The sequence below is a fragment of the Neoarius graeffei genome, chromosome 28, assembly GCF_027579695.1.
Source record: "Neoarius graeffei isolate fNeoGra1 chromosome 28, fNeoGra1.pri, whole genome shotgun sequence".
Taxonomy (NCBI): domain Eukaryota; kingdom Metazoa; phylum Chordata; class Actinopteri; order Siluriformes; family Ariidae; genus Neoarius; species Neoarius graeffei.
The window spans coordinates 50,901,981-50,924,756 of record NC_083596.1 but is presented as its reverse complement, the minus strand read 5'-3'; the positions used below and the strand labels follow the sequence as shown (position 1 = coordinate 50,924,756).

General features: G+C 41.9%; 2 protein-coding genes across 4 annotated transcripts in view; one reads left to right on the top strand and one right to left on the bottom strand.

Annotated features, from left to right (window-relative positions):
• The window catches only part of gab3 (GRB2 associated binding protein 3), a 33,098-nt gene extending 27,819 nt beyond the window's left edge, over positions 1 to 5,279 (bottom strand). For 2 of the 3 annotated variants that reach the window (XM_060913098.1, XM_060913099.1), the window contains exon 1: positions 4,880 to 4,960. Coding sequence is in view for 1 of the 3 variants with exons in the window: in XM_060913097.1 (XP_060769080.1) it covers positions 4,880 to 4,951 (72 nt within the window). In the remaining 2 variants the exon portion in view is untranslated. Of the gene's footprint in view, positions 1 to 4,879 lie in introns of all 3 variants that reach the window. The other variant, XM_060913097.1, reaches the window with a different exon arrangement.
• A 4,716-nt stretch (positions 5,280 to 9,995) lies between these two features.
• Positions 9,996 to 22,776, top strand: part of smarca1 (SWI/SNF related, matrix associated, actin dependent regulator of chromatin, subfamily a, member 1) — a 32,248-nt gene continuing 19,467 nt past the window's right edge. Inside the window, exons 1-4 of the mRNA XM_060912825.1 lie at positions 9,996 to 10,206; positions 21,310 to 21,390; positions 21,644 to 21,810; positions 22,251 to 22,351. Coding sequence (XP_060768808.1) covers positions 10,150 to 10,206; positions 21,310 to 21,390; positions 21,644 to 21,810; positions 22,251 to 22,351 — 406 coding nt within the window. The 5' untranslated portion in view covers positions 9,996 to 10,149. The remainder of the gene's footprint in view (positions 10,207 to 21,309; positions 21,391 to 21,643; positions 21,811 to 22,250; positions 22,352 to 22,776) is intronic.

Below are 22,776 nucleotides of genomic sequence, written 5' to 3'. Positions count from 1 at the left end.
AAATTCGAAACATAGTCAAAGCACAACATAACGTATTGAAGTTCCTTCAGATTCTCCTGGTATTTTGAGATGAACTCCAGGTGAATGAAATATAAAATCTCAACAAGGAAATAAAAAATAGAAATAATTTGAAACACGATCCTTTTTTGTGCTTGAACACTCATCTTGGTAAAGATTATCGATGATTATAAATCTACACCTGATATTCAGATATTTCTAACTATATTTCTGGCCAAGCCCCAACCGAGAAATGTGGAAAATATCTTCAATGCAAATATAAAACGTAGCACGATCAGAAAACAGAGCAACGCGAACCAACACGTAAACATCGGACGCACGGAGTCGAGTGAAAACCCAACTGAGAAAGTACCTACAGTATATTTATACAACCCCGATTCCAAAAAAGTTGGGACAAAGTACAAATTGTAAATAAAAATGGAATGCAATAATTTACAAATCTCAAAAACTGATATTGTATTCACAATAGAACACAGACAACATATCAAATGTCGAAAGTGAGACATTTTGAAATTTCATGCCAAATATTGGCTCATTTGAAATTTCATAACAGCAACACATCTCAAAAAAGTTGGGACAGGGGCAATAAGAGGCTGGAAAAGTTAAAGGTACAAAAAAGGAACAGCTGGAGGACCAAATTGCAACTCATTAGGTCAATTGGCAATAGGTCATTAACATGACTGGGTATAAAAAGAGCATCTTGGAGTGGCAGCAGCTCTCAGAAGTAAAGATGGGAAGAGGATCACCAATCCCCCTAATTCTGCGTCGACAAATAGCGACGCAATATCAGAAAGGAGTTCGACAGTGTAAAATTGCAAAGAGTTTGAACATATCATCATCTACAGTGCATAATATCATCAAAAGATTCAGAGAATCTGGAAGAATCTCTGTGCGTAAGGGTCAAGGCCGGAAAACCATACTGGGTGCCCGTGATCTTCGGGCCCTTAGACGGCACTGCATCACATACAGGCATGCTTCTGTATTGGAAATCACAAAATGGGCTCAGGAATATTTCCAGAGAACATTATCTGTGAACACAATTCACCGTGCCATCCGTCGTTGCCAGCTAAAACTCTATAGTTCAAAGAAGAAGCCGTATCTAAACATGATCCAGAAGCGCAGACGTCTTCTCTGGGCCAAGGCTCATTTAAAATGGACTGTGGCAAAGTGGAAAACTGTTCTGTGGTCAGACGAATCAAAATTTGAAGTTCTTTATGGAAATCAGGGACGCCGTGTCATTCGGACTAAAGAGGAGAAGGACGACCTGAGTTGTTATCGGCGCTCAGTTCAGAAGCCTGCATCTCTGATGGTATGGGGTTGCATTAGTGCGTGTGGCATGGGCAGCTTACACATCTGGAAAGACACCATCAATGCTGAAAGGTATATCCAGGTTCTAGAGCAACATATGCTCCCATCCAGACGACGTCTCTTTCAGGGAAGACCTTGCATTTTCCAACATGACAATGCCAAACCACATACTGCATCACTTACAGCATCATGGCTACGTAGAAGAAGGGTCCGGGTACTGAACTGGCCAGCCTGCAGTCCAGATCTTTCACCCATAGAAAACATTTGGCGCATCATAAAACAGAAGATATGACAAAAAAGACCTAAGACAGTTGAGCAACTAGAATCCTACATTAGACAAGAATGGGTTAACATTCCTATCCCTAAACTTGAGCAACTTGTCTCCTCAGTCCCCAGACGTTTACAGACTGTTGTAAAGAGAAAAGGGGATGTCTCACAGTGGGAAACATGGCCTTGTCCCAACTTTTTTGAGATGTGTTGTTGTCATGAAATTTAAAATCACCTAATTTTTCTCTTTAAATGATACATTTTCTCAGTTTAAACATTTGATATGTCATCTATGTTCTAGTCTGAATAAAATATGGAATTTTGAAACTTCCACATTGCATTCCAGTTTTATTTACAATTTGTACTTTGTCCCAACTTTTTTGGAATCTGGGCTGTATTAACACAAATGTCTTGGCTCGTCTTCTTCCGCTTATCCAGGGCCAGGTCGCGGAGGCAGCAGTCTAAGCATGGAAGTCCAAACTTCCCTTTCCCCAGACACCTCGGCCAGCTCCTCGGGAAGAACACCGAGGTGTTCCCAGGCCAGCCGAGAGACATAGTCCCTCCAGCGTGTCCTGGGTCTTCCCCGGGGCCTCCTCCCGGGGGGACATGCCTGGAACACCTCCCCAGGGAGGCGTCCAGGAGGCATCCGGAAGAGATACCTGAGCCACCTCAGATGATTCCTCTCGATGTGGAGGAGCAGCGGCTCTACTCCGAGCTCCTCCCGAGTGACTGTGCTTCTCACCCTATCTCTAAGGGAGCGCCCAGCCACCCTGCGAAGGAAACTCATTTCGGCCGCTTGTATCCACGATCTTGTTCATTCGGTCATTACCCATACCATACCATGACCATAGGTGAGAGTCGGAACGTAGAACGACCGGTAAATCGAGAGCTTCGCCTTTTGGCTCAGCTCCTTCTTCACCACGACGGACCGGTAAAGCGACCGCATCACTGCGGAGGCTGCACCGATCCGCCTGTCGACCTCACGGTCTATCCTTCCCTCACTTGTGAACAAGATCCCGAGATACTTAAACTCCTCCACTTGAGGCAGGACTTCTCCACCAACCTGGAGAGGGCAAGCCACCCTTTTCCAGTCGAGAACCATGGCCTCGGACTTGGAGGTGCTGATTCTCATCCCAGCCGCTTCACACTCGACTGCAAACCACCCCAGTGCATGCTGAAGGTCCTGGTTTGAAGAAGCCAACAGGATAACATCATCTGCGAAAAGCAGAGATGAAATCCTGTGGTTTCCAAACAGGATTCCTTCCGGCCCCTGGCTGTGCCTAGAAATTCTGTCCATAAAAATTATGAACAGAACCGGTGTAACACAAACGTATAATCATAAATTTGAGTGTATCTTTTTGAACAGTTTGTTTTCAATTTGCATTTTTTCTCCTTTTTGTGTCTTGTCGAAACAAAAGAAATGCAACTTTTCGAAGATGCTGTTGTGTGCTTGTTGCCGTCTCCACAACTCCGGCGTATTTATGGTGTTTGAGTAACTATTTCATGTTTGACTGATTTGTGTGATTTGACTGATTTATGATTTGTCATAAAGTGTGTTTTTACATTCACATTTGTAAAAAACAAACAAACAGACAAACAAAATGAACAGAAACGACGATGACGTACAGATCGTAGGTTTTGGAATGAAACTGTTTTTATTGATCAGTGAGAACGCAGATCTGGCAACCCTCTGAGCACCTGTTAGTGATTTGTGTTATTTCATCAGGTGATTCTCAGTTTTTGTGAGGGTTTGATGTGTGCTCTTCACACACACACACACACACACACACACACACACACACACACACACTTCTGGTATTGAAGTGTTAGCAGGATTAGCTTTAAGTATAACTCAGTACGTAGTATAGTGCTGACTTTTTGGTTTCTAGATAACTGTGAAGTCAGTTTCCAGGAGCCCACACCCTCATACACGCATGCACACAGAGCACTCGGGGACTTGTGGTTTAACAGAGGACAGTTCTGATCAAAGCGAAACTTCTTATAGTGGCAGAAAGTATCCAGGTCAAATGTAGAGACCGAAAAGTGGAGCTGTGTTGTGTTGTGTGTGTGTTACAGAAAATTACTGAGTGATGGTTTGCTGTGATGAAGAGCAGTTACTGTCACCACTCTGAAGTTGATTATTTTCTTGTTCAGCACATCCCCGAGGGTTTGATTGTTTCTACGCCACTGAAACTCATCTCAACTCTTACAATCTTTACAAATTCATTGAAGAATGACATCATACTTTTTTTCTTTGCAGTCACATTGAATGTCATGGCATGTCAGTGAAATTAGTTAGTTCCTGTTCTCACTTATGTTACAGCAGCTATAAACAGCTTGTGTTTTATTCTTCTTAAAAAAACGTGGCTTTTCTTGTTAATGACAAACTGCAAAGATGCATAAACCCTTGAAGATGTCTTAAAGAATCAGGAAATGTAACCTAACATAACTCCTTCTGTAAATGTTCAAGAAACAAATGATTCTGCTGTTACTATGGAAACAATAACATTTTCAAATGACGGCATGAATACAAGCCTGTGTTTTGTAAAATAGGAAATGAATCAACACTAATTTTGATATTAATAATATCGAGTCCTTGGTTCTCAGCTTCATCGCATTGCCTCGTCACTGGTTATTTTCCTCCATCGGCACCGCACACACAGTGTGACGCTTTTCTTTCTCTGTGTACGGTGTGTAATTACGAGCGTGACGTGTTTCTGTTTGGATTAAAACACGCACCAGGAAAGACAAGAGGAATGTCAGTTGAGAGAATTTCTCACGGCGTGGGTGTTTAGCAAACGTGTCAGTGTGTGTGTGTGTGTGTGTGTGTTATCTGAAGGAATACCGCCAAGTCTCACATTCTGGGACGTCAGCGTATATGTGTGTGTTCGAACTGAACCCGAACACATGCTGTGTTTTTAGCCCAAACGATTTATTTTTCCTGTCACACAAGGAATTCAGAGAAAATCATTGTGCTTCCTCCTGACACAACACAGCAGCAGGAAAAACAGCATTTCAGTGTTGTGTTGGGGGGAAACACCGTCTCTAACCGGCAACAACAACACACTCATTTATGTCACTTATTATTAATCACATTAATGACTTTCTCACACACACACACACACACACACACACACAGAAAATGCACTACAATGTGATACTAATCTGAAACTGAGCATGTTTTTAGAGGATGGTACACACTCACACACACATATATGCGCAAGCTCTCATACTGCAGCACCTGCTACTCTAATGCTCACACTCACTCACACGTCTTTCTACTCACGTATCTCTTGAGCTTTTTCTCCGGTGGGGATTTAACCAGCCATCCTTTACACACCACGTCTCCAGCACTCATGTCTGCGTCCAGTGTGTGTGTGTGTGTGTGTGCGAGGTTGTGCGCACACTGAATACAGAGCTAGTCCAATGTCAAGCCTCCAGCATCCAGATGAGGAACTAACAGCATCAACACACACATACACACACACACACACACACACACACACACAGAGAGAGAGAGAGAGAGTATGCGTGAGTGTGTTAAGTGTGAGAGAGAGTGTGTCAGTGTGTGTGTCTCTGCATGCGTGCCTGTAAGTGAATCTGAAAGAGAGAGGACATGTATTTGCATGCAAGCAGCGTGTGTGTGTGTGTGTGTGTGTGTGTGTGAGAGAGTGTGGCTGAAGAGAGAGACGTCCCTCCTTTTGGTGGCTAATGACAAAACAGCACATGACCTTGTGTGTGTGTGTGTGTGTGTGTGTGTGTGTGTGTGTGTGTGTGTGTGTGTGAGTGTGTTTAGGGATAGACATGAAATGAGAGTATAAAATTCTGTGAGTGGGCTTTTTAAGAGTTCACTGAGAGAGAGAGAGAGAGAGAGAGAGAGAGAGAGAGCGGTTACTCATGTTGGTTAAAGGTACTGTATGTGTTTATTTCTACGCAGGTGACTCGACACCAAATGGAGTCAATCAGCAAAGAAGTTCATGTTGCCAACAGATAATGGAAGAGCCTCCAGCTGAACCCTGACTCACCTCAGGAGACGTCGTTTATCTCACCGTAACTTACACGTTGAACATGTTGCTCACGAATGAACTTTAAATCTTTGCGAATTACGGCAAAACATTAAAAAGAGATCACGTGAAATAATTTCAAACGCTTGCTGTTTTGAAGAATAAACTACAAATCATTCATATGTCTGGTGTGTGGAAGTTGAAATGTTGTTGATGCAGTATTTTGCTATAAAACAACACCGTGTTATTACACTGTTATAGATTACACCACCATTATTCCTGACTCGATTCTTCATTAACTTTCTTTATTCGTTCATTTTTCCATCTTTATTTGTCAGTAAAGTGTCTCAGGGACGTGAATAACACCAGAACATCGTCTAAATGTGGAGCTCAGGAGCTGCGTACGCCAATTTGTCAACGTTGACCTCGTAACATTCATAACTCATAAGACATTTCAGTGTAATCAGCACAAACTATGCTCATCCATAATTGAAAATAAATTATTTCAGTTTCATGAGAATGAAAATTATATTCAGGTGTGACGTCCAACAAACTGGGGATAATGTGTCAGTGTGTGATAATCAAACGGTGATATAAGAGTGCTGACATGTCACGATAACAGCACTGAGATGTTTGTGTGTGTCTGTTGCGCTGCTTGTCCACATCGAGTTCCACTTCCTACTTCAAAATGGTTATAACGTGACATCATTGGCCAATCTGGCAATCAATCATTTTCAGGAAAGTACCTTTTAACTTAAACTATGAAAGATCTTGAAGAAGAAAAGAAATAAAAGACGCTAATTTTCCTGGAAGCATCTCTAAAGGGAACGTACAAATCAACGTGAGGTAGCGAATAGCTAGCTGATGGGCGATAAAATGAGTGTGACTTCTCTGGGATCTGTTTCTTCTCGTGGAGCAAAAACAAACAAAACTTTTGGCTATATTGTGTCCAAAATGTCACCTGATATGATTGCTGTTTTTTTATAGAACTGTTGTATTAAACGAATATCACACTCAAGCTCATGCTGTCGTACTGAAGATCAGCACAGCTGTGATTAGTGATGACTGTATCATCGCTGTGCTGATATTTAGATTAGATTAGATTAGATTAGATTAGATTAGATTAGATTAGATTAGATAGAACTTTATTGATCCCTTTGGGAGGGTTCCTTCAGGGAAATTAAAATTCCAGTTGCATCATTATAGGATAAACAGAGAATAGAATAGAAAAAAGAGAGAACTTCTAGATAAATTAAGTCTTTAGAAAACTTCTAGATAAATAAATTAAGTATTTACATATACAAATAATGGGCGGCACGGTGGTGTAGTGGTTAGCGCCGTCGCCTCACAGCAAGAAGGTCCGGGTTCGAGCCCCAGGGCCGGCGAGGGCCTTTCTGTGTGGAGTTTGCATGTTCTCCCCGTGTCCGCGTGGGTTTCCTCCGGGTGCTCCGGTTTCCCCCACAGTCCAAAGACATGCAGGTTAGGTTAACTGGTGACTCTAAATTGACCGTAGTTGTGAATGTGAGTGTGAATGGTTGTCTGTGTCTATGGTGGTGTTTACATTAGACCGTATCAGCGGATCATCAGATTAATGTTTTTAAAACGATTCGCGTGCACACAGCAACGCCAATACATGATTTGCGTGCACACAGCAACGCCAATACACGGATACGCTAATCACATGACTAATAGACGGCACGTAAGTTGAAATGTGTCATTGCGGCTCAGCGCTTCCTCCTCAGCGGCTGCGCTCCAAATCACTCCGCCCTGAACAGCGAGTGCCCTCTGGAGGGTGCGCACTCCGGCCCTGCGCAGCTCACAGAGCGCGCGAGTGAAGCGCACGAGCAGTGATTCGGGACTGAGCTGCTGTGTGTGTGATCCCAGTGCATATCGGGCATGCGCAAGTCACTCACCACTTGCAAGTGGAAGGATGGCAAGCCTAAAGACAATCATAACTACACAATGGGCAGTATTTGCATCTTACCATGAACAACATTGACAAAGCAAAGCATTATATTCATACTTTTATACTCTTTAATGAAAAACAAAAAGGTGTTACAAGGCGGAAACAATAGCAAGAAGTGAAGTCTGCGCCATTTTTCAGCAGTCGCGTCACATGACCAACGTGGCATGAACAACGCCAGCGAATCAGGAAGGTGGATGTCACAGTGACGTTGTCCAATGACGACGTCAGCTAGAGCTCAGCACTGCGTTTCTTCGTATCTCAATGTTTACACAGCACTGGATCAGATATGAACTGGGTTGAATACGTGGGCCCTGGCGGATTCAAGTTGTTCCGCCTGTGGAGTCGTTTCCCGGTGTTTTAATGTGAACGGACAGTGCATCCGCGACGAAAACGAGACGGATACGGTCTAATGCATCGGCGTCGCCAGGGGTATTTTACTGGGGCACGTGCCCCAGTATAGATCTGTAGTGCCCCAGTAAAAAAAATCCAGTGACGAAACGCTCTGAATTTTAAACTTGGGAATAGCTGCAATTTAATTAATTCATAACGTGGGGTAGGCTAACCGATGCGCGAAGAAGACCATCTACAATGCTTTTACATTGGTAGTTTTGGCTGGCCTCGCGCACACTAAGCAATGTGAAAAAAGTGTGCGCGTGACATGAGTAACATCTTGGTTGCTATGGGGACCGCAGACTCCAGCAGCCCTCAGATGCAATGAAATTCAGAGCAGGGGAAACCGTCTCTCCGTGTTTTTCAACTGTTTACAGGTTAGTAGACAGTAATTCCACTGTCATTTTTGTAACGCTGTAGAATTAATATGTGTTGGGACATTGTTTTCGTGTTGTCTTGATTTTTTGTTTGAAACGAAGGGATATTGAAAAGTTTGCATTCATTCCGTCGTCTGCAACGTGGCAAGCCGCGAGCCCTCAGTTTGCGTGTTGCCAGATCGCGTTGATAGTTTTGTGATGGACTGTGTGAAGATAGCCACCTAACGTAATGACACACAACTGTTGTTTTGGAGGCTACGTCCAGTTGAGTATTGTAATTGAATTATTGAACCGAATTTCAATTGCACATGCACGCGCTCTGCGCACACACACACACACACGCGCGCGCGCGCACACACACACACGCACACACACAGTAGGCCTAGCGCTTGGAGAGGCGTTTTGGACTGCCATTCTGAGCAAGCCTCCACCCTACTTGTGTAGGCTACTGGCAGGTGTTTATTAGTATGGTTTCAATTTTGCAAACTTCCTCTTCTAGATGGATATCAGAAAGCTATTTGCTAGGAGCAGGAATAAAGCAGAAAGGAAGAATGAACAAGGTAACTAGGCAACATGTGGGTGATGAACCACAAGCTGATCACTGTTCAACTAGTACACTAGCCTATGTAACAGTGTGAATACTGTTGGCCATTAAGTACTCTTGGTTGAGTTTAAAAACTCGGCGGTGTTGTATTGTATGTTAATATGTTCTTTTACAATATTACCAACAGTATAAGTATTACATTGCTATTATCACAAATGTTGCAAATATTCATACTGTTATTATTAAATGATTGACCTGGATTCAGTGTCCTCGTAATCATTGTGAGTTTTACAGCTCTAGTGACTAGTTTTAAGCAGGCCGTTTCTAAATATAAATATCAATATATAAATATATATTACATAAAATGTAATATATATTATATAAAAAATATAAATATAGTGCAAAATTTTTTGCTCGCGCGCTTCGCGCGCTCGCATACATTTCCTGTGCCCCTTTTGTGCCCCAGTATGGTCTTGGGTCTAGTGACGCCCCTGGTCTAATGTAAACACCACCTATGTGTCAGCCCTGTGATGACCTGGCGACTTGTCCAGGGTGTACACCGCCTTTCGCCCGTAGTCAGCTGGGATAGGCTCCAGCTTGCCCGCGACCCTGTAGAAGGATAAAGCGGCTACAGATAATGAGATGAGATGAGATGAAAAAAATTTAGTATTTATTTAGTACAAAAGCATGAGCTGGAATGCGATATTACTGAAGTATTAATTCTAATTTTCATTAGTTCACTTTATTTGTTAATTTCTCCTTATTTCTGTCAGTAAATTAACTTTATTTCATGCTTGAGGCCTTGATCAGAGTGTTATATAATGTGTGAAAATATGTGAGTTTATCTCCCTCTGGCGGCTGTATGAGTGCATTACAGCAGCCACGTTGTTTCCTGCACAGAGATGTTTTACATGACGGATTAACGACTCTGTGGTCCGTTCAAGATCAAATATTTAATATTTATCGAGTATACGGTCGAGAAGTAGTCTCATATTATCTGTAAAATAATAATAATAATAATAATAATAATAATAATAATAGACTTTATTCACGGCTTGTTTTTGTTGCTCTTGTTCTGAGTCTCGCGAGATTACTGTGTTACCGCGAGACTTGGTGTCACTGTTGAAAGGGGGCGTATGCCAGCATGGAGAGAGTCTGATGTTGACGTTTGTTGTTGCTAGTTTTTTTTTTTTTTTGGAATCTTTATTTATTTCATTTTAAAACTCGATTCCTGGATTTAATATCTCATGAGAAACCGGACGCGGTTTGCACAAAATGTCTGACGAAGAGCTGCCGTCCACTTCCGGCGAGCGCGCGGGCGAAAAGGAGCAGGTGAGCGAGCGAGAGCGCGCGCGCGAGGGAGAAGTTTGTGTGGTGGTTGTGGAGAACATGGCGGGAGGAGAGAGAGAGAGAGAGAGGGAGAGAGAGAGAGAGGATCAGCCCCGCGGTGTTTATGCCCGTAAAGCGGAGCAGGCAGAAATAATTTACCTCAGGAAAAGTCTAACTTTATAAAATTATAACTTCTGTTTGCTCTCCTTGACTTTAGGTTCCAGCTTTGTGTTCAGGCTGCTTCAGTTTAATCACAAACACAACAACATGTCTCTCATCGGGTCGAGCTCGCACCCACAGCGCTCCTCATCAACACCCCCCTCATTAACACTCCTCATTAACACCCCCCTCATTAACACTCCTCATTAACACCCCCCTCATTAACACCCCTCTGCACAAAGAGCTGGAGTTCACACCACAATGGGCTGTGTTAATAATTACCGCACTGGGCATTCCACACATTAAAGGGGCAGTATGTAATTTTTAAAGCGGCCCGAGTCCAGAAATAATCATCATTTGTGTGGAATTTTATACAATCAGGATAAAAAAGGATGCTGTGTAAACTATGAATAAAAACAGTGTGATTAAAAAATAACAGAAACCGTATTTTTCATTGAAAATTATACGAAGACAATATATCAGATGTTGAAACTGAACTTTTTTTTTGAAAATTTTTAATTTGATGCCAGCATCATGTTGGAACAAGGGCAACAAAAGACAGGAAAAGTTATGTAATGTTAAAAACAAACAACTACTATGGCTATGATTAATTAGGTTAATTAGCAGCGGGTCGGTCAGATGATTGGGCATAAAAAGAGCCTCCCAGACAGGCGGAGTCTCTCAGAAGTAAAGGTGGGGGAAGGGTAGTGTTTTTACACTTTTATATATTACGCTACGTTCACACTGCAAGGCTTAATGCTCAATTCCGATTTTTTTGTGAAATCCGATTTTTTTGTGAGGTCGTTCACATTAACAAATATATGCGACTTGTATGTGATCCTCAGTATGAACGAAAAGCGACCTAAAAGTGTTCCGCATGCGCACTGCAGGATACGACGACGTCACACGCAGTGAGCATGGCCAGTGTTTACGGAAGTAAAACCGCCCGGTTGCGGTATGACTCATCCAATGTATCTTGAATAGCTGCATCCCCCCAAATGGAAATCAGCTCCCTAACCTCTGCGTCCTTCCATTGAGAAGATTCAGAACCTTCACAGCCCGAAGCGTCCCTCGCATTGATGTCATGCGCAGGGGCACAGATACGTTTTTTGAACTGGGGGGGACAAAAAACTGGGGGGGGGGACAAAGCTGCCAGCAAACCAACCCCAACCCCGATATGCCTGTCAAACTTGTTGTGGGTTACCATAGCAACCAAGCTCGAGCTCGCAACCTGTGCAGTCTGCGCAGCTCAACCAACCGAATATCAGTCTTTGTTTTGTTTTATGTGAGTTGTTGCAACTATGTATACACTGCTGTGCACCTCAATAAACCGAATGGTAATTAGTCTTTTGATTTTTCCGTGAGGTTTGCCTTATGCAAAGAAAGACAGCATAGACGTTTTTTCCTCCCTATAAGTAGGGGGGAACGAACGAGGTGAATTTAAATATGACTCGTCCCACCCTCTATCTGCGCCCGTGATTATGCGCCATGTTGTTGTAACTTTTTTGAGAGACCCGCCGCCTACTTCAGCGCAGAATAGTGACGTTTGTGGCTTGTTGATGACGTGTAAGTCGGATGAATGCGACCTGGCGGTTCAGACTGAAGTCGCATATGAAAAGAGCGGATAGGAATCGGAATTAGGACCACATATCCAAACGGCCTGGGTCGGATTTGAAAAAATCGGATCTGTGTCGTTCATATTGTCAATAAAAGATCGGATACAGGTCACATATGGGCGAAAAGATCGGATTTGAGTCACTTCAGCCTGCAGTGTGAACGTAGCCTTAGTCACGTTTGTTTTTATCCAGCTTTCTGGGTAACCACTACACCACCGTGGGTGGCACAGTGGTTAGCACAGTCACCTCACAGCAAGAAGGTTCTGGGTTCGAGCCCCGTGGCTGGCGAGGGCCTTTCTGTGCAGAGTTTGCATGTTCTCCGCGTGGGTTTCCTCCGGGTGCTCCGGTTTCCCCCACAGTCCAAAGACATGCAGTTAGGTTAACATGAGGTGGCCTTGGGCTGAGGTGCCCTTGAGCGAGGTACTGAACCCCTGACTGCTCCCCGGGCGCTGTTAGCATGGCTGCCCACTGCTCTGTGTGTGTGTGTGTGTGTGTGTGTGTGTGTTCACTACTTCAGGTGGGTTAAATACAGAGGATTAATTTCACTGTGCTTGAAGTGTGCATGTGATGAATAAAGGTTTCTTCTTTCTAACACACTGAAAAAACAGTGTTCGCTGATTTAGTGATAGTGTTTGATTTAAATTCATAATGCATGATTTTCCCCAAAGCGTTTTAGCGTGTCGGGCCCGATACGCTTGCTCTGTTTGCCAATCCGCTTAGTCGCTTTAGTTAAAATCCGATATGCTTAGATTTATACCGATACGTTAAATTTCCTACCCACAAGTCAGTAGATACATAGAAGAGCAAATAACAGATCCATTTACATATCGATTGATATGTGTGTTCAACAAGCCGTCTTTTTTCCAACATTTGTGTTGATTCTGTCAAAGTAATATGTCTGCGTGGTATGATGTAAACAAACTAATCGAAAGAAAACGTCAGACATCCCGGAATTTTCCGATTCATTATAAGCGATCTCATTGGCTGCCGATGTTGTCCCGCACCAGACGGACAAAGCCGACTGATTTTAATCACAAAAGTCTGACCTCGTCTATTATCATTCATGAATGTGTTTATTAGGGCTGGGTATCACCAGATACCTCACGATACGATACTATGGCGATATTTTGCCCACGATAACGATAATATCACGGTACAGCGATTCAGCGATAATCGATATATTGCAAGAAATTTCAACCACATCACAATATCTGTGTCACTGAAGAAAATCAGAATTTATTGACCACTGTAAAATTACATTTCACATACATAACTACACACTCTTGCCAGACGTATATTTGTCTCTATTCCACTGCTGGCAAAACCAAGAGTTGCTTCACTACAACATACAGAAAATTCCCATTTCTGTGCTAGTATTCTCAACTGTTCTGTAAGCATGGACACATCAGTGCTGCTTAACAAGCAGAATCAAATTGTTTTATGAAAACTTAAAACTTGCACTGCAGACTGCACAGACATTTCAGTGCTAACACTAATATCAATTTGTTCTTTGTAAACTTGAGAACATATACCTGAGAACATTTAACTTGTGCTTATTACTTGTGTAAAGTTTAATCCAAACCTGTAGTGTGAGCACACATTTCAAAACTGCATGTTGTTCTTCAGGAAGAGCAACTGGTCAGCATGCTCAGAGGTGAGACCACTCCTCTAAGAGCTGATTATGTCACCTGCAGTAGAAATTGAATATCTAATTGGAGCGAAACAGGTTTTGCAAAGTGCGTACTCTTTGTCCAGCTCACTGTTTTGTTTTTTTTTTCTCCTTTCCTTTGGAATCCAAAGTGGCTCCAAACATCTGCCTTAAAGTTCGGCGGCGTCTCTAGGTTTACGTTAACAGCCATGCTTGCTTGTTTTTTTTTTTTCCCCCTCACTGCAACCACCGGGAAAAAAAGAGAAGACGAAGAGTGCCTTGCAGTGAGGGAGCGGCACAGCGACACCTCGCGGAGTGGAGGTGCGGAAGTCGTACTGGATTTACAACCCGTCTGAAACATGATTTATTATTTGAAAAAATATCGATATTCAAATTTTGAGTATCGATATTGAATCGGAAGACAAAGTATTGCGATATATCGCCGTATCGATATTTTTGCCCACCCCTAGTGTTTATAAGTACATAATCTTTCTGCAAACTTAAAGGTATGAATTAAGTTTTCTTTTCCTTTAAATATGTTTTAATCTTAATCTAGTCCGTTTAATAAAGTGTCAAAATTTAAACTTTATAATATGCAGTTGCGGGCGGCACGGTGGTGTAGTGGTTAGCGCTGTCGCCTCACAGCAAGAAGGTCCTGGGTTCGAGCCCCGTGGCCGGCGAGGGCCTTTCTGTGCGGAGTTTGCATGTTCTCCCCGTGTCTGTGTGGGTTTCCTCCGGGTGCTCCGGTTTCCCCCACAGTCCAAAGACATGCAGGTTAGGTTAACTGGTGACTCTAAATTGAGCGTAGGTGTGAGTGTGAATGGTTGTCTGTGTCTATGTGTCAGCCCTGTGATGACCTGGCGACTTGTCCAGGGTGTACCCCGCCTTTCGCCCGTAGTCAGCTGGGATAGGATCCAGCTTGCCTGCGACCCTGTAGAAGGATAAAGCGGCTAGAGATAATGAGATGAGATGAGAATATGCAGTTGCCTTACTTTTTTTTTCAGTGTATCTTAGTTCTACATATATTACGGTAATTGCATCCGAAACATTCTAAATCATTACAGTTATAGTAATACAGCAACTTATGATGATCATGATGATCGAGTCTCTTCATTGGGTTGCATAAGACGGAGCAAACCACTGTTCATATTTTCACGCACATTTTTGTTACAACACGACTTGATGATGGATAATTAAGGGATCCCGTAGATTTTCAGTCGATCATAGACCTCAGTAATCTACAACAAAACTGTTTAACTTGCATGTTGAACTTTAAGGTGAAATTTCAAATGTGTTTACATTAATACTATTTAGGTCAGAAATCATTGAAACACTGGGAAAATCATGGATCTAAAACCTCTCAGAGACCCTGAAAATGCACCTGAGAGCATCCATTTTCAATAAATTTTCCGGGGGAGGGCATGCTCCCGGACCCCCCTAGTTTCACTTCGCACCTTTTGGCACTCTTGTTCGCACCGTTGGCGCTCAGTTGTCTGTGTATTATCATGCCAGAATTTAGGGCTTTACTTTTTTTCTGGGGAAACACTGTAATGTATAATTACAATGCATAATTTAGCTATTTAAAGTGTTCAGCTTACACATACAATCCTATATCAACATCGATATACAAAAAAAAAAATGCACTTGCAGTGTTGAATTAACACACAATACTGAATGATTTCCTGCATTGAAAACAGCACACGTTAAAGGAGAACTGAAGGCAAATTTTTTTATCAAAATTCTACTTCTCATTAAATACAGGAATGCATTTTTGATCGCTATTTTGTCGCCGCTATAGCAAGTTATGAGTGTGAAATATGCCCTGTAATATATCAGTCCATATGTCAAAGCAACGTCCGTAAACGAGATTCGTTGAGACCTGTGCGAGACATTGTAGGACGGAAGTAAAACGTACAGCGGAAATCAAAGTGACCAACATCTGCCAACGTTGTCAAAAGACGCGTGCGCCCTCTTTTGAATGCTGACGTAATCAAGCTGGAAGTTTTCCCTGTGTCCGAAATCGCTCTCTACTCACTATATAGGGCACTATATAGTGGGGACGCCATTTTGTAGTGCTGTCCGAAACCTTAGTGAGGATTATGTGCACTGAAAAAAGTAACCTATAGAATTTACCCAATAAATCTGAGGTACAGTGGGGCAAAAAAGTATTTAGTCAGCCACCAATTGTGCAAGTTCTCCCACTTAAAAAGATGAGAGAGGCCTGTAATTTTCATCATAGGTACACTTCAACTATGAGAGACAGAATGGGGGAAAGAATCCAGGAAATCACATTGTAGGATTTTTAATGAATTAATTGGTAAATTCCTCGGTAAAATAAGTATTTGGTCACCTACAAACAAGCAAGATTTCTGGCTCGCACAGACCTGTAACTACTTCTTTAAGAGGCTCCTCTGTCCTCCACTCGTTACCTGTATTAATGGCACCTGTTTGAACTCGTTATCAGTATAAAAGACACCTGTCCACAACCTCAAACAGTCACACTCCAAACTCCACTATGGCCAAGACCAAAGAGCTGTCAAAGGACACCAGAAACAAAATTGTAGACCTGCACCAGGCTGGGAAGACTGAATCTGCAATAGGTAAGCAGCTTGGTGTGAAGAAATCAACTGTGGGAGCAATTATTAGAAAATGGAAGACATACAAGACCACTGATAATCTCCCTCGATCTGGGGCTCCACGCAAGATCTCACCCCGTGGGGTCAAAATGATCACAAGAACAGTGAGCAAAAATCCCAGAACCACATGGGGGGACCTAGTGAATGACCTGCAGAGAGCTGGGACCAAAGTAACAAAGGCTACCATCAGTAACACACTATGCCACCAGGGACTCAAATCCTGCAGTGCCAGACATGTCCCCCTGCTTAAGCCAGTACATGTCCAGGCCCGTCTGAAGTTTGCTAGAGAGCATTTGGATGATCCAGAAGAGGATTGGGAGAATGTCATATGGTCAGATGAAACCAAAATAGAACTTTTTGGTAAAAACTCAACTTGTTGTGTTTGGAGGAGAAAGAATGCTGAGTTGCATCCAAAGAACACCATACCTACTGTGAAGCATGGGGGTGGAAACATCATGCTTTGGGGCTGTTTTTCTGCAAAGGGACCAGGACGACTGATCCGTGTAAAGGAAAGAATGAATGGGGCCATGTATCGTGAGATTTTGAGTGAAAATCTCCTTCCGTCAGCAAGGGCATTGAAGATGAAACGTGGCTGGGTCTTTCAGCATGACAATGATCCCAAACACACCGCCCGGGCAACGAAGGAGTGGCTTCGTAAGAAGCATTTCAAGGTCCTGGAGTGGCCTAGCCAGTCTCCAGATCTCAACCCCATAGAAAATCTTTGGAGGGAGTTGAAAGTCCGTGTTGCCCAGCGACAGCCCCAAAACATCACTGCTCTAGAGGAGATCTGCATGGAGGAATGGGCCAAAATACCAGCAACAGTGTGTGAAAACCTTGTGAAGACTTACAGAAAACGTTTGACCTCTGTCATTGCCAACAAAGGGTATATAACAAAGTATTGAGATGAACTTTTGTTATTGACCAAATACTTATTTTCCACCATAATTTGCAAATAAATTCTTTAAAAATCAGACAATGTGATTTCCTGGATTTTTTTTCTCATTCTGTCTCTCATAGTTGAAGTGTACCTATGATGAAAATTACAGGCCTCTCTCATCTTTTTAAGTGGGAGAACTTGCACAATTGGTGGCTGACTAAATACTTTTTTGCCCCACTGTAACAATTTGCATTGACTTGTTTGGGGTCGATTTAATTCCATATATTGAGTATAAAATAACTGAAATAAAAAGCTATGTAATACTTAAATAAATTGGGTAAAATTTACCTCACAGTTATGTATCTATTCAACAGCTCCTTTCTCGTTGAAATTGGGTAAAATTATCTCTTGTTTGCTAGTAGGTAATACCTGATAATTACTAATCAAAGGTAATTAACATCACTTAGTAACCATTACTTATTTGGAGAAGGTAAGATGTACCCCCCAAAAAAAGACTTTCAGATGGTTCATCATCTCAATGTTTTTAGTCCATAAAATCATTAAAAAAAAAACAGAATAAAGTGCAGTACAACAGCTTCACACAACATTTCAAGTGATGAACCTGTTTTATAACTCACTAACTAACAGCCGGAGAGAGGAAGACGGCGGTCCGAGAGTTCCCTGTCCCGCTCACTCAAACGCACGCTCTGACGCATGCGCAATTTGGAGCACAGGACTCACGGCTTTGGGGTCGATTTTACTGTATTTTTCCATGTAACGGTTGTTACTGTTAACAAATAGCTAGCATATGTATAATTTACCCATTGCTTTATAATTCCTTGGCTGACTGCAATAATCGAGTAAATTTTATCTGGTTTGCATAGATTATATTTACCCCTCTCCAAAATCACTTCTTACAGTGTGGGAAATGCGCTCAGTATAATATGTATTTATCACAAAAATACACGCATGTATTTATTATTTTGAAAACCCACCGGCTGCCTGATCTGGCACGTTTCAATTGTGCGACAGTAATGACATAAATACCAGCGTGACGGACTCGTCCTTATCCTGTTGTCTTTCCAACTCTTCTCTACTCCACGTTGGTTCGAAGTCGTATGGAATAATCTCCATCGCTGATGAAGCTGGCAAATCTCAAAATGAATCTAAATTGGAATGATCTGGCCGCTGTGTAAACAGTTTTCAAAATGGCGGCGCTGACACTTCACATTTGAAGTCTCGCACAAGTCTCATGAAGATCGTGCGGATAAGCGACGCCTGCCGTGGACCAAACGAACTACATTCAACACGGCTAAAAACCGAAAAGGCCGATAAGTGTATTATGCCAATACAAGTCACGATGTAAGGTTAATAAAACCAAAAACGTAATCGAATAACACGTTAATTAAGAAATAAAGCAAGTTTAAAAATGACTTCAGTTCCCCTTTAAAGGTGCAGTGTGTACCTTTTCAAACGTGGTCCTTGACCTGTAATAATCATATATGTAATGATGATAATAATAAACATTATTATTAAAATGTCATCGTACTAAAGAGCTCTAATCGTACTAATTTCTTTATTTTATACTTCTGCCTTATTTTTTTCTGATCTAGAAATAGTTCCTGCCTCTTTTCCTGAAAAGGAAACTCACAGTTAGGCATCGCTTCAGTCGAGCTCGTGGAGTCAGAACGTTGTCCTTAAAAAGTTCTGTGAAATTTTACTTTTTTCCCCAAACAAATAACCTTAATATTGTTTTATTAATCCTAAATTTCAATTTACACAAGTTTACATGGTAGAACTTTTTGACTATTCATTAATCTGGTGTTTAATTTAAAGACATTTAAATTACAACTCATTTAATATTAAAGATGGCTGCAGTGTTTCCCCTAGAAAATGTTTGAAGGTGCGGTGGCAAGACCTGCGCTCAGACGTCCCACCCCAGTACGAGGATAAAAACAGTCAACAGCACAGAAGGCTATACATAGATTAATCCATCGGTCATGACTTTAGCCCACAACATGCCAGCACATAACTGCGCAGAATAAAATGCTAAAACAGCCAACAGTACACAACAAAAGCACCTCGGTAGTAGGCTAACTCAACTTAAACAACTTGCTTGTATCAGTACCAATGCAGTATAGAAACATTGAAAACAGAGGAAGCAGTGCACTCGGCGGTGCTAATAGAAGTAACCAATGACTTGCGCTTAAAACTTCCCAAAGGCCTGCCTGCATCTGTCATTGGCCTGCACGAACTCCTTTGCGATGGCGGTCATGTCAGTTTGTTCCAGAATGTCACGGTGAATAGTCATGGGGATAGATTAGGGATAAAATTAGCTCATGTTTTAAGTCGTTCAAATTCTGTAAAGCTGCTTTGCGACAATGTTTGTTAAAAGCGCTGTACAAATAAACTTGACTTGACTTGAATATGGCAGTTCATCAAGTCATTCAGTCTCTTTTGTGTCATTGTGGATCGGAGGTATGATTTCAGTTGACGAAGTGTGGAAAACGAACGCTCTGCTGATGCCGAGGGCACGAAGGCCAAAAGCCAGGGCACCGAGGCCATAAAATAAAACAATGATTTTAAGTTCATGTCTATAATGAATTTAATTTAAGGACTAATGACTCTTCTGAGGAAGATTGGAGTCCCGGTCAAAACTATCAAGCAGGTAAAGAAACATCTACAATATTATGTCTGAAGATAAGAAAATATTGAACACATCTAAACTTATCAATCCATCACTCACTTCAAAAATTGTAAAACTTATTAAACCTATATCCTCCCATAATTTTTGTTCAATTGACACCGAATGTGCGAGAGCATTTTCAGACTGTACTACTACGCAGATTTTTGATTCATCAAAATTGAGCCTGGAGTCCATCAAAATGTTTGACTGTAAATGGAACATATACTAGCATGCAGGCTACTGATTAACCCATAAGAGCCCAGACCCATTTCTCAATCAAGGAAAATTATTGAGGAAATAAAATGAACTAAATAGACGACAAAGAAAACATTTCTGACCTTTTATTTTTTAAAATAGCACTTTCATGTCTCAAGATCTGAAATATTAAATTGCAAATTTGCGGAACACTGCAACACTATTACACTGTTAACCCCAAAGTTCATTCTGTGCAAACAGTTTGAGTAAATTCCACTTTTAAAGATTAGTTTTATTGCATTACTTAAACAGTATGAGTATATGAAGAGTATGTGAGACAGTCATTGGGTTACTCATTTTTGTAATTTAAACAAACTTTAAACTATCGTGTTTTACCTCAGGCCACAGTGCTGCCCTGCTGTGATCGGCTCAAAACTCAAGACAAGTTGAGCTGACGGCTACAGAGGAAGTTGCGCCATTTTCTAATTTACACAGAGCAATTTAAGGTCTTTGCACTTTTGACAGCAAGCTAATTAGCATGTTAGCGGCTACAGTCGGTACTCGGCACGTTAAAAGTGGGTCAACGTTGTAAAGACATAACGCTACTGTACAAGCAATGCTTATTTAACGCTAACAAACTTAAGCCCTATATGTTGAAATTCCTCTCTTAGTCGTTCATTAATTTATCACACAGTCTTACCTCAGTCAACAACTTCCCTCCTTCTGAGAAAATTCAACGTCTCAGACGCGGACACAAGTGGGCGGGAGATGCGTTTGATTTAAGTCTTCTGATTGGCTGGTGATAGATTGGTGGGCGGGGGATGCGTTTGATTAAGTCTTCTGATTGGCTGGTGATAGATTGGTGTCATTATAGCGCATCGGAGCGGTTCATGCCAGGCTCGAGTCCGCTCAACGTCAAAAAATATTGGTTTAGCCTATTTTTTAAAATAATTTTCAAAAATAATTTTCAAAAAGTTACCCGGGCCACGGCCCCCCTTCAGGAATTCCTGAAGGTGTGGCAGCAAAAATCAAGGTGCGGCGGCCCGCCGCAGCCAATTGTACATAGCAGAAACACTGGGCTGTGTTTGTATGTTGAGTTTGCAAATTAGATTTTGACCTTTAAATCAGAAGTTCTGCTGCAGTTTTCCTCAGAGCCAACAGAGGGCACTGAAAATCACTAACTGCCCCTTGAATGAAACACGGGAAGAGATCTGAGGTTAAGCAGTGGTGAGGAATGTTTATAATAGAGCGGTGTGTGTGTGTGTGTGTGTGTGTGTGTGTGTGTGTAGGATCATCCGTTCCAGCTGGCTCCGCCTCCAAAAGCCGCAGTGAAAGAAACAACAGTGGATCCTGAGTATGAAGAAAAAAGAGTGAGTGTTAATTACAGCTGCTTTGTGCTCTATAACACTGTAATGAATGTTGTATAAGGTGTGTATGTGTTTAATACAATTTAAAACACAACGCTTCTAAAGTCCAAACGTCGTTTATTCTGTGGTTCTGTTCAGAGAAAATGAAAAAGTTATGAATTTGATAATTTTTAATTTTAATGTTGAAAGTTTGAGACAGAATGTCAGTTTGTGTGTCTCTCTCTCTCTCTCTCTCTCTCTCTCTCTCTCTGTGTAGAAAGCAGATCGGGCGAACAGGTTTGAGTTTCTATTAAAACAGACTGAGCTCTTCGCTCACTTCATTCAGCCCGCCGGTGTAAAATCTCCCACGTCTCCCCTGAAAGTGCGACTCGGTCGACCTCGAGTGAAACCAGATGAAAAACAGAGCTTGCTGTCAGTGGGGGAGTGAGTCACTCTCTCTCTCACACACACACACACACACACACACACACACACACACACACACACACACACACAGGGCCTTGTTTATTAAAGTTGTGTGTAAATGTTTGCGTAAGACCAAAATCAAATCTTCAAAAACTTTCTAAGGTTTACAAAACGCTGATTTCATTGTCCTCGCATGCAAATATTGATCACATGTAAAGTGCAGAGTGTGTTTCTGATCCAGCGTGACACCCACAAAACTCAATAAAAGGTAAAGCACACAGACAGCTGGGAGCGCGAAACGAGCGATCAGAGTAAAGACGGAAAAGCAGAAGTGGATGTTATTTTGACTCACTTTTTATACCGATCAAAGTATTTAATCACATGAGAATAATTTGAATAATAATGTACATAAAGCAGGGGTGTGTGTGATTATTGATTATTGATCGTGTGTTGGTCAGTAATCGTCATCGGCGTACGGAGCAGGAGGAAGATGAGGAGCTGCTGTCAGAGAGCAGAAAGGCCACCAACATCCTCGTCCGCTTCGAGGAGTCACCATCATGTGAGTCTCTCTCTCACACACACACACACACACACACACACACACACACACACACACACACACACACAGTTACCTGATTTATTGATCAGTCGTCTTAGTGTCTGCTTAATTGATTAATTGAGTCACCGAGTGATTCATTAATTGACTCATTGATTGGTTAATTGATAAATCTGTCACTGAGTCAGTACATTTATCAATTGTTTCACTTTACTGACTGAGCGATAAATTTATTTATGAGTTGATTGACGTCCAAGTGCTGAATTAATCAGTAGATTGATTGTGTGATTGATTTATTGGCTGGTTGACTCATTGGTTCACTGATTGATTCATTAGATCATTGATTCATTGATAAATTGACTCGCTGTGTCATGCTCCGCCTTGGACTTCCACTCCAGAGATTACTTATCGCCCAGGTCAGCGCTAAT